Consider the following 16,597-nt stretch of genomic DNA (forward strand, 5'->3'; position numbering starts at 1 on the left):
GATTCAAGAGGGGGCTCTGAAATGGAGCTGCTCTCGTCCCAACAAGAGATTATGTGCTTAATTAAAGATTTTCCCCCTTCTTACTCTCTGGGCCAATCAGAGGTATTGCACCAAGGAGAGACTGGAATGATCAAAAGGGCACCCTGGGCCTTCAGGGCCGGGCAACGGCGGCTCCCCTGCCTCCATTCAAGAGCAAAGGAGGATCTGTTTAATCCTATAGGAAAAGTGTAACACTGATCCCCCGAATTTCTGCTGAGGACACAAAAAGTTGATTTAAGTCATCTAACGCACAGCTGATTGTCGGGGATTAGTGGCAGTGAAGGCGAAGCGTTTTACCAACGGGCCCGTATAAGTAATCCACGGTTTACCACAGCCGTGATAAATCAGGATTTATCAGCCCGAAACACGGGATAAACCTTTTAGCGTCGTTTGCTCAATTTAACTGGCTCCAATTTGCGTGCGAATTGACGAGATTTCACCGCATAGTTTTAACTTTCTGCAAAATTGCCGGGACTGCATGGTGTTTGTTGAAGCGACTGGGCAGTTTGAGCGGCGAATAAAAGGTAGCGTGAAGATGCAGCCTTTCATCAGCTTTGCGGCATTTGCATCGCTAATCCACGCGGTCCCTACCTAACACTGGATGAAGGGCGATTTCCCCGAGAGCCCCGTCTGACCCTTAGGTCCCTTTCCTTTGGCGCAGGCGGCCCTTTAGCGAGCTTCTTGTGTGCAAATTAGGCTTAGCGGAAAGGTGATTTGGAAGAGGGGAACTTCTGAGGGATGTTTTTGGATTAAGATTTAAAGAAGGAATGACAAGCGGGATGCGACAAAAGCGGGAGCCATCCTGTTGTCCTATGTTTTTCCTTAAAGCAGCCCGTGCATCACATAAGAGACGATGCTCTGGTAGAAAGTCGGAAACGTCACTTCACATAGTGACACTTTGCAGAAATCCCTTTGCCCGACGTGACGGGAATGAGAGTGCAAATTGGAATTCCAATTAAGAATTTATCAAGCGCGTATTCGCGCGTGACGAACTTGGAGCCGACGACGAAGCGGCGGCGGCGGCAGCGACGTGGTCTTTGTGAACGGGTCCGTGTTCCACGGGCTGTGGACCAACTCCCTGGCAGCGGGACCACAATGAGGTGTTACATGGCACAAAGGGGATGGCCTGACGGTCGCCACCCAATAGACTGAGGCCTGATGTCACCGTTGAGGCAACAGAGATCAGCAGCGGTGGGGCCACTTCCAGTGCGTTTGGCAACGGTTCCAGCAATAACATTATTTACTGACGGGAAAAAACTCAAGGATAAATGAGCCTCACTTATTAATAGAGTGCGGTGAATGCTCTGGACCTTAAACAGAGATGTCTTGTGTTTTGAAGTTACTAAGTTGTCACAGTTGCAATGAACGGAGATGACAGGCAGCCAGCAGTTGGACGCGGGAGGATGGAAATCCCACAGAACATTTATTTTGATAGTCGGGGTCATTGCTCCGCTTCAACACTCAGAGTCTGACATCACCCTGCAGCACACAAACCGCACACAGGTACAGGAGCCCCTCAGGTCCCAGGCCTGTCCCGGTCCAGCACCGGGGTGTGTCACTGTGATCTTTGGCAACAGGCCCTGCTGCAATATTTGTCTTGGACCATGAAACCCAAAGGCACGGCGTGAAAAAACTCGATGGCACAGGCTTCAGCAGCCGCATCAGTGACGGACCACGAGGTGAGCGGCGTGATGCAGGGAAGTAGGGGTCACATTTCTGCATATGTTTAAAAAGCCTTTAAAACAAAAGGCTTTTAGCGTATGAGTAGCACCATCACCAATAATGAAACACAATGTTTCTGATTTTCATATTTTTATTTGTTTTATTCTCTGGATCACACAGTTTAACAGTTATCTGTCAGATAAAGTGCTATGGGAGCGTCCAATTACTGATTTATAAAGAAGCTGCATACATTTTTTATAGTATTTGAATAATCAGTATAACAGTGACTGCAAAACACAAATTTTGGTTTATTTATGTACAGCAGAAAAATGTGCTATTTTAGAGTTTATACTTTAAAATACTTCCTTGGAAATAACATCATTATTGATCTCTCACAATTCATGTGTATGGTTCAAGATGAACCGCGTTTGTTTGATCTTTACAAATAAAGGGTTTTAGATATTCAAGTTTCAGCTGTGATTGAGGAGAAGGTTTAAAGCTTTAAAGAGTGTAACTTCCAAAAAATATTTGAGGAAGGTGTGGAGTAAGTCTCTTAACGAGACGAAGCGCAGTTAAAGCTCAATGTGACGAGCTGGCAGTGACGCGGAGCCATTCACCTGGTTTTTAGATCAGCACCTCATTAGAAGCTTAATTAAAGCGTTGCCTATTCTAGATTGAAGCTGTAATTCACTTAACTTGCTCTTAAGGCAACTGGGTGACGATAACAGTGCACAAAGCTAAACGCACCTCCTACTCATGTCTCGCTGGCCTGAACTGAGGGGTAGTGAGTGTATTTGCAGTGAACGCACAGTAAATGAGAGCAACTCTCTCTTTTCAGGTTCAAATGAGACGCCTGTGAAACATGTGAGAATAAAGACAATCTCGGGTTAAAGCAAAATAGATATCCTGAATAAAGTTCACTCTCTAAATCAAAAGAGTGAAAACCGACAACTAGGTCTGTAAAGAAATCACATTTCTGAGGGTCTCCATAAAACCTCTAAAGACTAATAATAAATAACCTGCCACGGGTTAATAAATAAAAGATACAGTGAATTAGTCTGTGAATGCTGCTTTTCATGCGTCATGTTTGGTTGTGATCACGTTACACACTCATCTCGTCTGAGGTCAAGTGTCAGGCCAGAGAGAGGAAGGTTAAAGTCATAATCAGAAGCTGGTCAATCACCACCCCGCCGCTGAAGCGCTGCTGGACCCGTCGCCACGTCCCGTCCCCGGCTCCCGCTTCGGCGCCACTCAGCCACTCCTGGCGCTGCTGTCGCCCGTGCGCTGCACGCGAGCGAGCAGCGTCTCCTTCGACACCTTCTTGCGGTCGCTGGCCAGGCCCAGCAGGCACATGAGGTCGATGAAGGCGGTGGTGATGTTGAGCCTCCAGCCGTACTCGCTGGTGGAGTAGTCGAAGGGGAAGGTGTGGTGGTAGTTGTGGAAGCCTTCTCCTGGAGAGAGAGAGAGAGAGAGAGAGTGAGTGGCACCGAAAGGTCAAAGGTCACGGAGCGATGCTGCATAGAAACATCGGTGGACAAAACACACATCCGCCGCCGGATTAGCCCTTTGTTACTGAACGGACCAGCGGCTCGACCCGGCCAGCGAGCGGCCGTCACTCACCCGCGGCGCCGAGGGCCACCAGCATGTTCTCCCGCGGGTAAATGGACTTGTCGTAGGGCCGGTATCCCCACATGTGCGCGGCGCTGTTGACCAGCCAGGTGGCGTTGAGCACCACCGCGTACCTCAGCAGCCCCGGGACGAAGTAGCCCACGGCCAGCGCCTCGCCCCACAGCAGGGGCACCACGGAGGGCACCACGAAGCACATGAGCACCACGGAGAGCTTGTAGTGGCTGCGAGAGAGCAATCCGTCCGTCACGGCCATTTCCTTCCGTCATCCACCTTCGTGGCGTGACGCCGACGTGCGCTCACCGTCTCTGGAACATGACCACCGCGTCCGCCCTCAGGTCCGACACGTCCAGCTTCTGGCCCTTCTCGATGACGTCGGGGTGCTTGCGGACCAGCAGCCAGCCGACGTGGGAGAAGAAGAAGCCCCTCTTGGCGTTGTGGGGGTCCGCGTTGGTCTCCGAGTACTTGTGGTGGGAGCGGTGGTCCCTGGACCACTCGTAGATGTCGTTCTGCTCCAACAAAGGAAAGGAAAACGTGCGGTGACTCGGAGTCTAAGCGGCAACTGACAAAGTGGCAGCGTCCTTTTGCTGCTTTACCTCAAAGGCCATTGAGTTTCCCAGTGCCAGGAAGATTCGCAGGGGAAGAGAGGCCTTATAGGATCTGTGGCTCCATAACCTGTGGACTCCAGCAGTCACACCCAGAGCGCTGATGAGGTAGCAGACTACACCTGCAGGAAACACATTAGAGGTAGTGGTGGTAAACTCAGTGGGGGCTTGTGTTTTTTCAAAGTCACGTGTTTGAGAAAATGTGATTCTCACACTTGTTTTTTTCCCCCCCAAAAACCGCTGAATGTGTTTCTATGTGGAGCCCAGACGAGACTAATCAGAATTTGAGGAGCGGCTGCTCTGCTCTGACATAGAGCATTCTGTCTGTGGTGGCACGCGGCTCACAATGGAATGCCTATGGGAACGGGGATTGTGCTTTGTCTCCCGGCTCCGCGTTGCAAAGAGACGGAAAATGATGCAGCGCCGGAGTGGGGACAAAGTTGACACTGTTCCGTTCTAAAGGTCCACAAATATAGGTCAAGTTTTGAAATAGTGAAACATTTTCCCATGGAGCTCTGAAGTTGAATATGAACGCGTGAATTATAACTATAACCATACTGTGGTTAGCATTGATCCCACATCAGCACTAGGAAGCAACAGAAGCTGATACTTACTCCATAAAAGAGTGAGCGCGTGCGCGGAAGGAACGAGCGTGATTCCGTAAAGCGCCCCCAAGTGCAGGAGGGACATCGCGATGATATTTCTCCACACCAGCCTCATCGGAGGTCGGGGACCTTCTTTCTCTGTGTAAGTGTCGTCAAAGGCGTCATCCACCGTCGAGGCTTCGGCCGCGGCGACTCCATTCTGCTGCGTTCCGGCGCGATGGTTCCTGGTCTCCGTTTCTGTCATGTCGATGAGACGCTTTCTGTAACGGCAGCGCGCGACAGTGCGTGGAGGGGGGGAGAAAGAGGGAGGTGATGCTGCGTCAAAAAGCCCGGCAGAACCACTGTTGGACCGCTGCTGCGTTAAAAGTCCGGCAGAACCACTGCGGTGGCATGTTGTACCGCTGCTGCGTTATTAAAGCATGCGCGTGCAGCTTCCTCCGCTGCACGCGCCGTCACCTGTTCTAGATCACTGATGTGACGCAGTGTCATTTAATCATGACTAAATATATTTATTTAACGTAAAACTAAAGAAAAACAGTGAAACAATAAAAATTAATGTGTAGCCTATATTTAGGCAGTTTAAAACATAATATCTTACTATTTAAGTATTGTTGAAGTATTTTGTGCTGTGCGTTCAGGTTTACTTACAAAAATGCAACACTAACAGCAAAGACAAATTAAGATGTTGAATATATAATAAATATACAAGTTACACAGGGATGTTTAAAAAACTTGCACAACACTTGAGATCGCTCCTAAATTTGCTGACTTTGGTGGCTGCTCATCCCGTTCATTTCAGCCTACTCACCGTGCGCTATCCGGCGGATTTGGGCTCCAGAGGAACGTGGACCACTCAGGAGGAGGAGATGCGACGCGCTGTCACCTGGTGTCTAGAAGTCTCCTATTGTCCACTTTGTTTTGGTCTTTATAAAGTAGATGGTTGATAGTGACAGTGATGCTTCCAGCCCCGGACGTCCTATTGGCTGTTTGCGTAACTGATGCTAACCACCCACGCTTTTCGCCACCACGGGAAGACATCCATAACTCTTGCCCAATGTTAATCTGAATGTGTCACTTTAATCTGAATAAACATCGTGGACACAGGTCAGCTCATATGACGTCACGATGCAACACTCGTGGGGTCGTAAAGAAATTTGAACTCACATAACTGCCCTTTACACCGACTCCAGCTCAGCTGCAGGTTTCTGTTGTTCTATTAAAATCCTAACCTTTACTTTATTAACAAGTCACATTTGGGGACGTGAACTATGCAACCTTTGTTTGACACGTAACATTTCCATTTCCATAAAACATAGGCTACTTAAAGAAAATCATCTCACATCGATATTACACTTTTTATGCCTTGTGGCATATGATTTGGACTCATCCTCATTCGGAGAAAACAAAAAAAGGATCAAGTGTCAGAAGCTCAAGCTGTTTTCAGGAAGAACACCCTCTGCCCTCAGGTCAGAATGAGAAACCGAAGAGCTGCAGATAAAAGAAAGCAGAGTTTCTGGTTTTCTTCAGTGGACACATGGAGCGGCCTCCTTATCAGCCTGCTACAGTCTTATGAAACGTTCTCCATGATGTCTGATGTATATGTTCTAACAAGAACACACAGGAAAGTCAGAGTTGATCAGTCTAAAACTTCAACTTCCATCTTTGTATCATTACAGCCCCACAAAGCTCATATCTGCTGGATCTAGTAACAGTATGTGACCGTTTATTATCATTTATTGCCCATTTCTACTAATTTCACATTACAAACTTAGGCAGGATATTAATACTAAACTACAGCTCATACATTAGCACATGCATGGAGCACACTGCCGCGATAGAATTGGTTTTTCTGCTCAGTTACAAGATTCCAATAGGCGAGACATCATTCACCCCATAAATTCTTTGTGCAGCTGCGAAACTGCTGCATAAAACAGGAAGAAGAACAGCACGATAGAGAAGGTGACGGCGTAACGCAGGCAAATGGAAAGACAGGTACACGCTAACTAAAGAACTGTGTAGAACGCTATTTACTATTGTTATTGGAGGAGCCACAATGTATGATTTACAGAGGGTTTGCAGGTATTGTAGGTACGAAAACTGCATGGTCCAAGCTACTGGACGATCTGTCAAAGACACAAGTTACTTTTCTTCAGGAATGTTCCCTTGTAAAACATTTAGAGAACATTCCTCAGTGGTAGTCAGTAGAACTTCCATGAAAAATATAATTTTTGTATAATTTCTGCTTGAATGTTTATAGACTAGACTCTTGTTATGGGCTAGATAAGCATTGTATTTCAAAGCAAACGTATTTTATTTCAGCAGTTTCTTTCAATAGAAAGCTAAACCTGGCACAGATGGGTTTTGTTCATGAACATTATCATCATCATTCAGTGGCTTCACTCAAATGGTAAGTGGACATTGTATCTTCAGACCAAGGCCACTTTGTTGCAAACATGGCCTCATGTAAACTGTGGTAACCTCCAAAAAACTAAACTTAGCCTCGTACTGTATTCCTGAAGTTTTGACCTTTAGTGAACTGATGATTGCAGCGAACCCACGCAGACGTTTCGTAACAGCTACTTCAGCTGCCAGCGTTTCTCATAGTGAAAAAGTCACAGAAGCTCCAATGGCGCCACCTACTGGACAATTGCGGGTAGTGCAGGACAAACGGACATCTACTGGACAAATGCTGCGTAATGGACATAAAGGTTTCATTTTTTATTGATGGTAGATTAAAAAAATGCTTTTTTTATTAGTTTTTCAAAAACAACCAGTTGCTACCGCTCAAAAAGAAGCACCAGTTCACAATGAGGAGTGTGTGGGAACATGTCCACGGGTACGGCCAAGCGTGGCGTGAAGGCCTCTCCTGTGAGTTTGCTCTGCGGGCCGCGAGCGCAGCAGAGCTCTCTGAAGTTCCTCATGGCCTCTCCTTCCGGTTTACAGGAAACGTAGACCAGCCTGCGGATGGCGGCCTGGTTCCGTAGGGCCCTGACCACTCTGGGGTGCAGGCCGGCGCGGGCCGGGTTGACCACGGCTGCGAGGCCTCCGCCGGCGCCGCTCAGCCGGGTCACGAGGTCTGGCAGCACCACCTCGGCCTTCCCAGCGATGAACTCACAGTTCAGCGCGCCGTTCAGCGCCGCGTTGTGCCTGGCGTCCTCCACTGCCTGCTCTACGAGCTCCACACCTATGACTCTGCCCGCTCGGCGGGAGGCCGTGATGCCGACGGCGCCGGTGCCGCAGCACACGTCCAGGAGAGTGCCGCCCGTTCGCCCGCCGTCCCCGTTATTGCTCGGCACACACAGGTCCCTCACGGCGCCGTAGAGCAGCTCAGCGGCCGACTGGTTCACCTGGAAAAAAGCATCGGGAGAGATGCGGAACCTAAAGCCCAACACCTTGGGGATGACAGAACAAAACGAAATCACAAGATGATAAACACACAACCGAGACATACATACACAAGAAATCACCAAGTGTCCCCATGCTGTACTCTACCTCCTCATATATGTGTTCCTGCCCATTTAGGAGCTGGTACGGGGAGTCCTCGTGAGCGCAGCGAGTCATGGTGCTCTCCTGAAAGAACAGCGAGTCCAGTTGGCACACAGCTCCCGGCCCCCGCGTGAAGTAATCTAGGAGCTCTGCCTTGTGAGCGGCCACCTCACGCGGAGCAAGCGCCTGTGGATGGAAGTACACTATGGCCATGGTGCGACCCCCTGCGCCGGTCCTCACTGTGACCTCCCTCCAGTGACCCCCCGCGTGGAACAGCAGGCAGGGCTCCAGGGAAGACCGGCGGATGAAGTCTTGGTAGCACCTGGCCACCAGTTTGTGCTTCTCTGGCATGTTGAGGAGATGGTCCCCGTTGATGCAGACAATCGTTCCATTCCTGCCGGCGCCCACATAAAACCCGACAGTCTTTGGATTTCCATCAACACCTCGGTTCACGGAGAAGGTAGACTTGTTGCGGTAGCCTTCCGTGACTGGCGATGGCAGAATAGGCAGGACAGGGAAAGTAGGTTTAGCTCCAACGGCTGACGAGGGCCGTGACTGACAGTCACTTGACAGATGCTGGCAGAGCTGGGAAAGGATTCCTTCCTGACGCTTCTGCTTCAGCTCCAGCTGCTCTTCATAAGTCAGCCTCCACAGGGGGGTGACTGCATCCGCCAGCCTTTCCTCCCAGGACAGTTCACCAGTCCCGGGGGATCGCTTGTGGCTTTTTCTCCAGGGTTTCTTCAGTTGTGTTTTCCCCTGCTCAGCTGAAATTGAGTCATTGCTAGTTGAGAGGAACAGACAGGTTCTCGTCAGAGGATCCAGCGAACTGCGTCTGACGCGGAGGAGTGACCTGCTGCATGTAGCAACTAGCGCCATTGTGACTTTAGCTGGTTTAGCAACGTAAAGTATAAAAATATAAAACGATCACTAGCAACTTTTAGATGTTCAAATCTGCCCAGTGTCAATGACCCACGCCGAAGATTCAGAGAAGACGGTTGTGACGTATAATTTACGAGCCAGCCACGTTCCTGACGTCATCACCGTGCGAGTGGGGCAAGTAAACATTTCCGCTGTGTCGCGATGGACTCAAACAAGGACGAAGCAGAGCGATGCATTAAAATAGCCTTAAATGCGATCAGTAACAACCAGCCAGATAAAGCCAGGAAGTTCCTGGAGAAGGCCCAGCGACTGTTTCCGACAGATCAGGCTAAAAGTACGTCGAATAACCATCTATTTCAGCAGCTACTTGATGTCGACTAACAGGCCATGAAACCGAATCGGCTAACGTTAGCATAACTTGACGCTAACAGTCTTAACGTTACACCACCTGCTCCTAACCGACTTGGTATTTGTAGTTTTTCATGGCCGCTAAAAGAAAAGTCTCTGGTGTAATTTAATCACTTCTCGTAATAAGTCTTATTCTTGCTTAGCCCTTGCAGCTGTCGTTATTGGCTAACCGTTAGCTCCATATGCTAGCAAATCAAATTGTGTTGCATGTCTCAATAACGTGGCCCTACGTTGTTTACAGGCTTGTTGGATTCGTTAGTCCAGAATGGAAAGCCTCCAGACGAGAACGGTCGTCCCGTGAACGGAGAGGCCCCCACTATGAGGCACCGCAGCAAAGGAGAGGAGGCTAACGTGGGGGCCACAGACTCAGCCAAGCCGTACACAGCAGATCAGCTGGATGCCGTGAAGAAGTCAGTGCACATGTGGATCTGTTTTATTACAAATGACAACAGTCTATTTGTTATGTGTGTGTTTTCATTAATGTTTGCCTCTGCTGACTTTCTTTAATGTGTTTTTTTTTACTACAGGATTAAGAGCTGTAAAGATTACTACCAAATTCTAGGAGTTGAAAAGACGGCCTCTGAGGAGGATCTTAAAAAGGCTTATAGAAAGCTCGCTCTAAAGTTTCACCCAGATAAAAACCACGCACCTGGCGCCACAGAGGCATTTAAAGGTACAATAAAAGTAATCTCCATTATTGTTCTGAGGGGGCTGTAATTACACTTTACTGAGTCCCAGCGTGTCTTGCAGCTATTGGTAATGCCTACGCCATACTGAGCAATGCTGAGAAAAGACGACAGTATGACCAGTATGGAGAGGAGAGATCACATCCAACCAGACACAGACACCAACGTGATTTTGAAGCTGACATTTCACCTGAAGACCTCTTCAATATGTTCTTTGGTGGTGGCTTCCCATCAAGTAAGTGGAAATCAGAAAATTATACAATAGTGGGCATTTGTGCAGTGCTGACAACACACAATAGCGTGTTGGTTTTCATTTTTATGAGATTAACAGGTCTTAAAGGACAATGAAAATGTCCATAGCATGTAAATACGGCAGATCTTTTATTCTAGAGTTGAGTGTTTTGAATAGTTTTTGTGAAACTCAAAGACATGATGATCTGATTAACAGGTTGTAGATATTATCTTTGAAATCAGTTAAATCAAATAATTTGCTTATTAAAAACCTGCATTGTCTTTGTTTCTTTATGTGTCTTAAACCTGTTTCACAGTTTTTCGTTTTTTTTTAGGTAATGTACATGTTTACAGAAATGGAATGCACTTTGCACATCATAATAGACAAGAAAGACGAGAACAACAGAGAGATGTAAGTTCGGCCCGTAATGTTTCATTCACAGTTGAATTTTATGCACACTTTTTGTACACAGTCATGAAATGTTGCTGTTTCATCTTCTCTGTGGACAGGGAGGTCTGGCTCTGTTTGTCCAGCTGATGCCCATCTTAATCCTCATCATTGTCTCCGCTCTTAGCCAGATGATGGTGACCCAGCCTCCCTACAGCCTTAGCTACCGCCCGTAAGTGCTTTAACCTCAGAGCTTTCTGAGATGTGTGAAAATATACTGTGGCATTCCTTCCGGTTAATTTTCTGTACTTATCAGGTCTGCTGGACATATTCACAAAAGGCATACATCAAACTTAAAGGTGCCTTTCTACGTGACTGAGCGTTTTAATGAAGAATATTCTGGGAATGGTCTAAAGGCGGTTGAGAGAAGTGTAGAAGAAGACTATATCTCCAACCTCCGAAACAACTGTTGGAAGGAGAAGCAGCAGAGTAAGTTTTTCAAGAGAGTAGATAAATTCTCCTTAAATTAGCATTTATTTTGTTTTAGTTAGTTTTGCTTTGTGGATTAATTTTAGATAATTCTATTGTGTTTATTGTACCAGCTTCTGTAAAAAGTATTTTTTACAATTTACTTCATATTGTACTTTCAGAAGAAGGACTACTGTATCGTGCCCGTTACTTTGGAGATTCTGACCTGTACCAAAGGGCACAGAGAATGGGGACACCAAGCTGTTCCAGATTATCTGAGATTCAGGTTATACTGGATGGATAGAAACTTGGGTAAGTTGTCCCATATATCACTGTCATTATCATTACTGTGTGATTTCTTTTGTACACATTTTATTACACTTTATTACTATTAGTGGTTTTCAAAGCTACTGCATTTTCTCTGGGCTATTTCCACACCTCCAGTACAGTGAGCTTTGTTTTTGCCCGTTTGCCTATCGACACATGGTAATGCCGTTTTAGGCTGGGGCTGCCATCTGATCCTTGAGAGTCAGCTGTGTTGTCTCCGATATCAGAGTTTCCCTCAAGCCTTTAATCCACCAACGAACAATCTTGGGCCCCATTCAGGAGAGCATTACTGTGAAATGAACCAAGCCTCAACATTTTTTTTGTACAGTATTAAAATGCAAAGTACACCCCCCCCTTGAATCTAGAAACACATCCTTCTTTTAATAATAATTTTGTTTTCTTATGGTTTAGTTTGTGCTGCTTTTTGTCTGTGCATGTGAACAAATGTAATAAAAATGTATCCTATTATGATAAATATCTCTATAACTACACTTCTGTTTTTTTATTTTGTGCAGATTCACCGGTACTTGAATCTAATTTGAAGAAACTGGTCGGAGCCCATCCAAATTAGAGCATATTTCTGCAGCAAACCAAGAAAATTAAAATTGCCTTATGTGCAGTGGGCAGCAGACCTTATCAGGGAACCTATCTGCAACTTGTAGAGGTGTAGATTGACTTCCTGTAGAGCTGCAAAATGCTTTGAGTTGATTGCTGATATTTTCCTTAAACTAGTGTCTTCAAGGAAGTGAGCGTATCCACTGTGATGCCAAGTGGATACTAGGAGAATAGTTGTCTTTTTGAAAGGTTAACAAAGCTGCTGAGATTTATTTTCTCTGTCCCAATCATTTAGTTTCCTTTTAACATTTTGAGAAACCTCATGGCCTTCTCATAGACAGATGTCTGAGCCACCCACAGGGAAAGTGTGTAATTTTTATAGTTCTTACCAATGTAAATATTCATTTTACTTTTAACAGTGCAGGGTTTATTGAAGTTAATATAATGTACAATATGTTATGTGGATTTGCTTGTAGCCTGTTGGGTCATGAGTATTGAAGATCATTGCACAAATAAAAGTAAACCATATTTATTAAATTAACACGCTAAAATTGTATACAGGTTTCTTTGAAATAAATTTGTCCAATGATTGATGAGTTCATTTTTTGAAGCATTAAGACACTAACTGTCTCAAAGTGCAAGCTCCTCAAAAATGTATTTATGTGCCCACACTGGCACAAAGACCAAATTAAGGGTATTCAGGGGAGAAAGGCTGTAAATGATGTGTAGATGGATAATTTAGTGCTTTAATACAACCCTAGAAAGCGACGGAGGAGAACCAAAGCGGGACAGCCTGATAAAGGACATATGTGTGGAACCTAAAGAAAACATTATTAGTTGCTGTAATTAAATTATTAGTCTTATTCCAAAGTTTAATTTTGTCTACTCTGACTATATAGTCAAACATAGCATCTTTTATTTTATCATGGATGCTGAAATTGTGGTTTGTAAATTGAACACAAATACACACGAATAGAAGGAAGGAAACGTTAATTATAAAAAACAATAATTTATTTGTTCATGCTTCAGCCGTTACAAAAAAATTGATGTTTCAAGTAATAACATTTGACTGTCAAATATATTACAATGCAGTCATTCCCCTTAGGGTGTGTTGACCTTACATTCACTGGAAAAAAACAAATCCAAGTTCCGATATGAGACACCTGTATTTAGGTGAGTAGCTGCCATGAGTCAGTGCACACTGTTTCCAGGGGAAATCTTCTATACATGAATAATAAACAACATCAAGTACTTGTCATTTAGTTAAGTGTTAAACGTCAAATGACTTTTGTCAGATTTGCTGATGTCATAATGCATTGTCTTACAAAGACAGATGGATTTTCACAGTCCAAAGGGATTCAGATTTGCTTATAATGAGGAGGTGTTGTCAGCAGCACTCCTCAATAAGCAGCTCCCCTGAACAATACAGTTTCCTCTTAATGGCTCTGAAGCCCCGACTCAGCCTGAGAGTGTTTTTGTGCCTCTGGGACAATGGAGACATCTGCCTGGACGTGTTACCCTTGAAGAGATTCTGAACCTTGGGCCACAGTCCACTAGACTCAAGCCTCAGCACCAGAGTCACATGGAAGGTTGGGACGAGGGCTGTGTCCACGGCGATCTGGTCCACAGTACACAGATCGTCCTGGTCCCCTTTGTCCACACACAGGTCGATAAGTGCTCCTCTGAGGCCACAGGGCTCAGAGACGGCCAGGTGGAGCAGCTCCTGGCTGATGCTGTGCAGCAGACAGTCGGGCAGGATGAGTTTAGAGAAACCCAAGATGTGGGATCCATTGTTTAGACTCTCTGAGATAGTTGCTGCGACCTCTGCAGCCAATGTCTCCTCCAGGGGGTAAAAGAAGCTGCTGTCGGACTCTGTCAGGGACATGTCTGCCAGGGAGCCTGGAACAAAAGAACAATGGTAAAAATTGTGTCTGGTGGTGCAGGATTCAACTTTAATTGTAGTATTTAGCCTGAAATAATAGAAAAAGACACTAACAGCCTCTCGTGTCCCACCTCCTCTTTGTGCTTTGTCCATTCATTTAACTTATTTTCCCAAATACAGGTGAACACGACCAAACCGTTAACTGAACTGGACCCACAACCGAACCGAACCGCTTACCGGTGTCACTCCCGCAGCCCTGCTCCGCCGTGACCCGCTGGTTGAGTCCCTTTAGCTCGGTCAGCTTCTGCACCAAGCTGCCCCAGGACAGCCGATTTGGACCCCTGTCCTCGGCCGGAGAAGGGGGAAAGCTTCCGTCCAGAGAATGATTGAATGAGAACGACATGTTCAGAAAAAAAAAACTAAAAAAATCACGAAACAAGTGCTACGGTGTTCCCCCGACAGCGGATGCCCTCCTCCTCCCGATCCCCAAACCAGCTGGAAAACACTCGCAACAATGGAACAAAGCTTTAAATACCACCCTCCTCACGCCCCGCCCACTGTACTTCTGAACCAATGAAATTTCAGCTCACGTCCTCCGCGCTCTACACTGCCTGGTAACCCGTTTGGCCCCCGAACGGGGCCTCGAGCCCCTTGTGCGCCCCACCCCCACACTGGCACGTGCACAAAGTTTGAGTTTGCTCTAAAGTTATTCGGTAATTAAAAATGAATGTAAACATCAGAACGAACAGCCAGTAGACAAGCATCCCCAAAAATTAAGACCAGTCAATAAACCAGAATCGAACCCTCAGTGTTCTGATAGCGGTGATGAAAGAGCGGATCCATTCCTGTGAGTGACAGCTCGCAGCCGGCACGTCTGGCACGTAGGCCTCGTTGTTCACAGAGCGATTGGATGCGTCGGTTCCCACCATGACGTCCGCAGCCGCGTCCAGACCAGTTCACACTGTTTACACTTGTTTACATCACTTCTGTCTGTTTAGTCATATGAAACCGGTCTGGGGTGGTTCAGTGCGGCTTGGCAAATTCACTGTGTGAATGAGTGCTGTGATTTTACTACAGATTTGTCATTAGACTTTTTATTTACTTCTTATAGAGGTGGCGTTTTCATAACTAAAGCAACTCATTTGATTTCTGTTTTTCTTTTTTCTTTTTTTCTGTTTTTAAATCCGCACACACAGTCCGTTTCATTTTTTACACTTTTCTATTAGGGTAAAGTTTAAAAACTTGAGAACATAACTTTTATTTACATTATAACATTAACTTTATTGTAGACTGTGCATTTACTCGGGAAGTTGGTCAGATCAAAAACAAAGTATGTAGAATGAATGAGATTCACTTTACACTTAAGTTTACCCTCAGATAGACACAATATATTTACTGTATAGTATAAGCTTTAGATGAAAAACACTATTCAGATATCTGTGGAATGCTCTAAATTTCTTTCTTTCTTTCTTTCTTTCTTTCTTTCTTTCTTTCTTTCTTTCTTTCTTTCTTTCTTTCTTTCTTTCTTTTGATTACCTTAAACTAGTTTTTATGCTAATAAAACTACTTATATATTTTATTTATTGTTTTTCAGATTGTTAGTGTAATACACTGTTTATCCACATGATGTCACTGCCTCACTTTTAAACTTCAGACAATGAAAGCATTGCAACCACTTGGAGTGTCTAAATGTGTGTGTTTGCATGCAGATGATTTTTTATTTCGGTGTGTACTAATTGTTCTGAGCCTTGACATTAATAGGCACAGTGTATATACAGCATTCTTCGCATTGTATATTATGTATGGAAATATAGAATTTAGTTTGAAGGAAAACATTGGTGTCAGGTGGGAGGGAAAAAATTAAAATCTAAAACGGAATAAAGTATGACAGAAGCTGTAATTTACAATTCAAGCAGACCCGAGAGCGCTGTTAAGCGGTCTGCCTCCGGCCATGCAATTCATATATAATAAATCCACTTCCAAACGGGTTGTTAAGAATGGATTTCTTCTGCATCAGCTTGCTGTAATCTGAATTACGCTGGGGTGAATGACAAGACGTGTACAAATGTATATTTGTCAATTACTGTCAATTATAAAGAAGTTCACTAAATAAAATATATCAACACATGAATTAGCTCAAGTTTCCTATTAAATGTAATATTAATTTATTGAGGAAGGTGTTAAGGTGTGTGGATGCACCTCTCTCTCTCTCTCTCTCTCTCTCTCTCTCTCTCTCTCTCTCTCTCTCTCTCTCTCTCTCTCTCTCTCTCTCCCTCCCTCCACTCAGAAACCCTTTAGCTCTCGTAGGAATCCGTTCTACGTCACCTTAACTTGGAGCGGGACAGCGTTCCATTTAGGTTTTGATTTATTGCTGCAGGAAGCAGAAACATCCCTGCGCTCTCAAGGGGGCAGCAGAAAATTGTGTTTGGCGAGTTTTGCTGATGCACACTCTTCTTTATTGAACCATTAACACTTTGCAGCCCATTTTAAGCAGTATGAATGTCTTAATCTTGATTAGGTCCCTTCTTTGAAGTAGAAATATGTTTTTGGGCACATTTAGGAAATCGGACAGTCAATAAAAACATAACACAAGGATTCATTGATTTTTAGGAGCGAAGCTTGCATATAATAAAATAGTACTTTGGGGCAGCTTAATTTTTAACACACATTATTTGTACTAGTTTCTTTTGTCATGGTTGGGAATGAGCCCTAATAATGCTGCAGACTGAATGTCTCTATGCCAGTTGACT

The 16,597-nt window shown here is 45.2% G+C and overlaps 4 protein-coding genes across 5 annotated transcripts; 1 reads left to right on the forward strand and 3 right to left on the reverse strand.

Annotated features, from left to right (window-relative positions):
- Positions 1-1,834: 1,834 nt before the first annotated feature.
- Positions 1,835-5,537, reverse strand: scdb (stearoyl-CoA desaturase b). Its single transcript, XM_029175903.3, has 6 exons — positions 5,346-5,537; positions 4,547-4,797; positions 3,924-4,054; positions 3,631-3,836; positions 3,322-3,551; positions 1,835-3,152 (listed from the first exon to the last, which is right to left on the reverse strand). The coding sequence occupies exons 2-6, from the start codon at positions 4,779-4,781 to the stop codon at positions 2,953-2,955; spliced, it is 1,002 nt and encodes a 333-aa protein (XP_029031736.1). The 5' UTR covers positions 4,782-4,797; positions 5,346-5,537; the 3' UTR covers positions 1,835-2,952.
- A 1,697-nt stretch (positions 5,538-7,234) lies between these two features.
- trmt2b (tRNA methyltransferase 2 homolog B) lies at positions 7,235-8,899 on the reverse strand. Of its 2 annotated transcripts, none has more exons than XM_029175901.3 (2): positions 8,030-8,899; positions 7,235-7,884 (listed from the first exon to the last, which is right to left on the reverse strand). In XM_029175901.3, exons 1-2 carry the CDS (start codon positions 8,897-8,899, stop codon positions 7,315-7,317), a joined length of 1,440 nt encoding a protein of 479 aa, XP_029031734.1. In that variant the 3' UTR covers positions 7,235-7,314. The 2 variants fall into 2 exon arrangements, with proteins under 2 accessions (XP_029031734.1, XP_029031733.1); XM_029175900.3 differs by having other exon boundaries at positions 7,235-7,929.
- Positions 8,900-9,102: 203 nt separating this feature from the next.
- Positions 9,103-12,555, forward strand: dnajb12a (DnaJ heat shock protein family (Hsp40) member B12a). Its single transcript, XM_029175902.3, has 9 exons — positions 9,103-9,236; positions 9,552-9,720; positions 9,838-9,983; positions 10,061-10,231; positions 10,563-10,639; positions 10,738-10,847; positions 10,932-11,104; positions 11,266-11,395; positions 11,926-12,555. The coding sequence occupies exons 1-8, from the start codon at positions 9,104-9,106 to the stop codon at positions 11,385-11,387; spliced, it is 1,101 nt and encodes a 366-aa protein (XP_029031735.1). The 5' UTR covers position 9,103; the 3' UTR covers positions 11,388-11,395; positions 11,926-12,555.
- Positions 12,556-12,954: 399 nt separating this feature from the next.
- On the reverse strand, positions 12,955-14,817 carry LOC114870812 (DNA damage-inducible transcript 4 protein-like). Its single transcript, XM_029175904.3, has 2 exons — positions 14,085-14,817; positions 12,955-13,864 (listed from the first exon to the last, which is right to left on the reverse strand). The coding sequence occupies exons 1-2, from the start codon at positions 14,248-14,250 to the stop codon at positions 13,353-13,355; spliced, it is 678 nt and encodes a 225-aa protein (XP_029031737.1). The 5' UTR covers positions 14,251-14,817; the 3' UTR covers positions 12,955-13,352.
- Positions 14,818-16,597: the final 1,780 nt, after the last annotated feature.

This window comes from Betta splendens, chromosome 15 (assembly GCF_900634795.4).
Source record: "Betta splendens chromosome 15, fBetSpl5.4, whole genome shotgun sequence".
NCBI classification, from domain to species: domain Eukaryota; kingdom Metazoa; phylum Chordata; class Actinopteri; order Anabantiformes; family Osphronemidae; genus Betta; species Betta splendens.